General features: G+C 61.4%; 1 protein-coding gene across 1 annotated transcript; it reads right to left on the bottom strand.

The window, feature by feature from the left end:
• Positions 1-5: 5 nt before the first annotated feature.
• SOX3 (SRY-box transcription factor 3) lies at positions 6-1276 on the bottom strand (the record flags this gene model as incomplete). Its single annotated transcript, XM_023199106.1, has 1 exon — positions 6-1276. A coding segment is annotated over exon 1 (996 nt), but the record flags the coding sequence as incomplete, so codon positions are not given.
• Positions 1277-5061: the final 3785 nt, after the last annotated feature.

Below are 5061 nucleotides of genomic sequence, written 5' to 3'. Positions count from 1 at the left end.
CCGCCGGGTGGCAGGTACATGCTGATCATGTCGCGCAGGTCGCCGAGGCACGCGCGCTGAGAGTGCGATGCGATGGCGGGCGGCGGCGAGCTGGGCTCAGACTTCACTACCGAGCCCATGGGGCCCAGGCTCATGGCGGCTGCGGCCGCAGCTGCGGCCGCGGCGGTGGCGGGCTGCTGCCCGTAGGCGGCGGCCGCGGCGGCTGTGGCTGAGGGCGCCATGCCCCCGTAGCCCGAGGCGGCGGCGGCCGCGGCAGCGACGTTCATGTAGCTCTGAGCGCCGGGCGGCATCATGGGGCTGTACTGCAGGCCGGCCATGTCGTAGCGGTGCATCGGCGGCAGCGCTGGCGGTGGCGGCGGGCTGCTCATGCTCGGGGGCTGCGCGTAGCCCAGCTGCTCCTGCACCAGCGAGTACGCGCCGTTGGCCCAGCCGTTCACGTGCGTGTACGTGTCCAGGCGCTGGCCCACGCCCACCGGACTGCTAGCGGCAGCGGCTGCGGCCGCAGCAGCGGCGGCGGCGGCGGCGGCACCGGGGGGCAGCAGGCCACTGGGCAGGGAGTACTTATCTTTCTTGAGCAGCGTCTTGGTCTTGCGGCGCGGTCGGTACTTGTAGTCCGGATACTCCTTCATGTGCACTGCGCGAAGTCTCTTGGCCTCGTCGATGAATGGTCGCTTCTCGGCGTCGGTCAGTAGTTTCCAGTCGGCGCCCAAGCGCTTGCTGATCTCAGAATTGTGCATCTTGGGGTTCTCCAGGGCCATTTTGCGCCGCTGCCCGCGGGACCATACCATGAAGGCGTTCATGGGCCGCTTCACACGGTCCTGGTCTGTGCCCCCGCCACCGCCGCTCGAACCACCGCTGCTGCCGCCGCCTGCGTTCGCCCCGCCGGCTGCGTTCGCACTACTCTTGCCTGCACCTCCCGGGGCTGCGGGGCCGCCGGTGCCCGCCGCTTGTGTGGGTGTCCCTACGGGGTTCTTGAGTTCAGTCTCCAGAAGGCTGTACATTGCCGGGGCGGGAAGAAGGTGCGCCAGCGTGGCGGGAGGAGAAGGCGCTCCCGGGGCTGGAGCGGCCACCGTGAAAAGGCCCTGGGATTCCGTCGGAGCGGAGCTTGGGGGCCTGTGGGCCAGCGAGTCCGGCGGGAAGGGTAGGCTTATCAAAATGCTCCGCGCCAAGTCAGCAGGAACCCGCGGGCTTCTCGCACCTGATGCGTTGTCTCGAGCAGGTCGCGTTCACAGTCTGGCTGGGCTCTAGCTGGGCCCCTTATATACCTGCTCGGATCCCCCGGGGTTGGGGTTTGGTCCGCCCCTCGCCACCCGGAGGACCCGTGATTGACAGGTTCGCAGTGATGCGCCCTGGCCAATCATTACCGAGCCCCCGTTCGGCCTGGCTGGAAAAAAAAAAGTTCGGGGAGCCCTTTCGTTCACCCCACTCCCCTCTTTGGCCTAGTGACGTGGTAAGAGTTACTTAGGAGGCGGGAGTCCACGAGACCCACTCAGAGGCCACCAATTAGGGTTTCAAAAAGTTTGAAAGAACGAAACCTGAGGAGGTGACGGGGGGCGGGGGGAGGGGGCACGCGAGCAGATTGGGGGGAGGGGGCAGAGGGGCGCCTTCGGAATTTAGAAAACAACTTTGCAACCCTGTCAAGGCCGACCGGCGCCCCATCCCCTGGCCAGCCTGCAAAGCTTCCCGTTGTCTGCACCGAGGTTTTCTGGCCGCTTCTGCTGCCAGCGCTAGGAACACAGGGCACCACCAGCTACCCAGGCCGGCTTAGGGACTCCAGGCTCATTGGAAGTGCTCCTGGCTGCGTCTCCAAGAAGCTCTCCCTGAAACTGGCCGCTGGTTGTCCAGACCTTCCTCTAGGAGGGCCAGTGCGTCCAGGACGGAGCGTGGGTCAGGGGCCCGGGCATGGGAGACAGGCTTCAGGACTGCAGGGTGCACTCGGCTGTGAGGCTCTTGGGGGTTTGCGGGAGGGCGGGCAAGCAGTCAGTCGCCCGTCTCCTGAGCCTGGCGGAGGCGCTCGCACAAGGTGGTGTGGAGAGTATGTGTGGGACGTAGGGGGTGAACTGGCCTCCGCTCTCTCGCTCCTGGCCCCCGCTTAGCGGCCCCTTTTTGTCTCTGCTCTCTGGCCATTTCGGTTTTTCCAGTCCGATGCCCCTGAGGGGGAGGGTCGGGCCCCTTGGAAAATCCGTTTTCATGGCAACACGGAGCCTCTCAGAGTGAAAGAAAAGTTTCTTGGAGGGGGGGGCGACGTTGGCCGGAGCGGGGCCGAGGCCGTCCTCCGGGCGAACCGCCGGGCCCCCTCCACTGCCCCCGCACCTGCCCGGACCGCTGAGCGCTACTCTGGGCGCGCAGCCGCGCCGCCTCCCCCGGGAGCAGACTCTGCTAACGGATTCCGTCCATCTCTTTTATTGTTTTAGAGACTTCCTGAGATTCGGAGCGGGACATTCACTTGCTTGTTGGGTTATCTGCCAAAGACAAGCGGCGCGGGAACTCTGGCTGCGGGGAGAGGAAACTCGAATAATCGCCACCGCCAGCTGAAGCGAGTGGCACAGCGTTTGAAACTCTCCGAGCAGCCCGAGGTAGCGAGTGGGAATGAGAAGCCATCCCGGCAGATTTGGCAGAAACTAAAATAAGGTGTCCATACGGTGTGGGGTCTCGCTCCCCCACCATCCCCAGTCGCGTGGAAAGGTGGGGAACTAAACGGAAAGCATAATCTTAAATGGTTGGGGGGTACGGGAGGATCCCAGGTTTCTAGCTTCTTAGCGTTAATGCAAGACCAGGCGATCCCCGGACTTCTGCACGCTGGGCTCTTCCGCCTTTCTCTCCCCCCACGAATTAAAACGTACGCCTCCTCGGCCTGTTAGTGGGGTCGGGGGGCAGTGGAGGCGCAGAGCAGGCCAGCCCCCTCTCGGCCAGGCGGATCGCAGGCAAAAGAATCCCGGCTCCGAGCCGGCATCATCTCCCGGAAGTTTGGGGTCTGGAAACTTGCCCCTTAAGTTTGTGTTCCACCTGATCTGAGTATTCCGCAGCCAAGGGCTGCGATCAACTGGATGGGCATATGGATTTAGGGTTTTAAATTTAAGTAAACTCTCTGGAAGGTTTCTGTATGTGGATATAGTGTGTGTGTGTGTGTGTGTGTGTGTGAGCGCGCGCGCGCGCTTAGCGAACATGGGTTGCAAAGTACGTCTCAGAAAACATAATGATTAGGCAATCCCTACCTGCACCTGTTTTCTTGGCGAAGTGGCCGACAAGGTCAAACTTTCTTAGGCAAATCCATCCTCTCCTCCAGAAGCCAATGTGCAATATCCCTGCCCTCCTGCCGTCTTCCCCGCATGCCCTCTCTGGGCTTTTCTGGGCCCCGGAGGCTGTTGCTAAGTGAAGCGCGTTTTAGGAAACTACCCAACCGACGCGCGGCCTGGCGTCCAGTAGCTTGACAGATGTCAGGTTTCTTTCCAAGTTTTAGGACCCAAGTAAACGTTGCGGTGACAGCGCCTGGGCTGCATATTTCCCAAGGCAGGGGATACGGTGCTGGGCCGATACCCTCCCCGCAGCAAATTACCAGGGGAAACTAGTCACTGCTCCCAGCTGTCTGACATTTGATCACACTTAGCGCGAGGCTTAGGTGAGCTCATTTTTGCCCTACATCCTCCTGCCAGATTTACAGCAGTCTTTTGCCAGGACCAGGCACACTCTCCCAATTCTCCCGACTTCTCGCTGAGGCCAGCTCCCTCTCGGGGGGCGGCGGGGGGGGGGGATAGATACATAAAATCTCCGTATCTGGTGGTTCTGGGGTGATCTGCACATTCTCAAGTAAGAGCCACGCCAGATTTCCTTGCAAACTCTTGGGAGGACGCTTTCTAAATACAAATTATTATTTCAATAGACAAGCAAGGTTACCATTGCGGGCGTGGGGAGATGAGGGAAGGCTGGAAATAAATCAGTTCTTAGCCCACCTGCAGCGCAGGCTTAGGCACCAGCCCAGCGGCCCAACCTTCGCTGAGGATCGGGAGAGGTTGTTGCGACAGGTACCACAGCGCAGGAGGCCTCGGTTCCGGCCGGGGCTGCGGGAAGGCAAGGCAGCTGGCGGAGCCCCAACTCCAGTGTCTCCAATGCGCACCCTGCACCCAGCGAGGAAAGCAGAGGAACGCAGCGGGAACCAGGACCGATCCTTCAACCTCTTCAGGAGAAGAGAGCGCGCTCAGCAGCTCTCTCGCCCTCTCCAGCCTCCAAGTGCCCTTGGGCGGCTCACAGAGCTCCGGATCTGGGGCTGGGAACCCCACCAAGGCCCCCTCCCCATTCCCCCGCCCTCCCTAGAGAGCTCCCGCTCCCTCCGACTGGAGCCAGCCCTGGGGCTCCCAGAACCCAGGGCGCGACAATAGCGCCGTTTGTTGGCTTCCGTTGGAAACTTCACCCAGCGTAGCCTCTTGTCGTTTAGCCCTCCGGGGCTTGGAGGTCGCCCCAACCTTCGAAAGAGACCAAGCGGCTTTGCGGCGGAGCAAATGTGATGCCTATCCTTAGAGGGCGGGTTATAGCAAAACTCCGGGACCAAGAGTCTAGCGTGACTGGGCCAGTGGGCTTTGGGTACATAGGGCACCCTGCTCTGCCTTCTTCCTGTTTCTAGGCTTGGCCGACGTCAGGTGTGTCCCAAGTGCTTTATATCTGCAAAGAACACTAAGCAATTGTGCCTTAGAGCTAATGGTAGAAAGAGCAGGAAAGGAGCTGTCCCACGGCTGCGCGGAGGTGTCTGCATTGATTCCTCTTCAGTAACTGCTCATAGGGGACCTTTTTGGAGGTCCCTGACGTGATTGGGACCCAACTTATTAGAAGAGGTGCCCTCGACCGGGCGCGGTGGCTCACGCCTGTAATCCCAGCACTTTGGGAGACCCAGGCGGGAGGATTACCTGAGGTCAGGAGCTCGAGACCAGACTGGCCTACTTGGCGAAACCCCGTCTCCACTAAAAGTACAAAAATTAGCCTGGCGTGGTGACGAGCGCCTGTAATCCCAGCTACTCAGGAGGCTGAGGCAGGAGAATCCCTTGAACCCGGGAGGGGGAGGTTGCAGTG

Source organism: Piliocolobus tephrosceles, unplaced genomic scaffold, assembly GCF_002776525.5.
Source record: "Piliocolobus tephrosceles isolate RC106 unplaced genomic scaffold, ASM277652v3 unscaffolded_2821, whole genome shotgun sequence".
NCBI lineage: Eukaryota > Metazoa > Chordata > Mammalia > Primates > Cercopithecidae > Piliocolobus > Piliocolobus tephrosceles.
The sequence above is the reverse complement of the archived record's forward strand: the minus strand, read 5'-3'. Positions and strand labels throughout refer to the sequence as shown.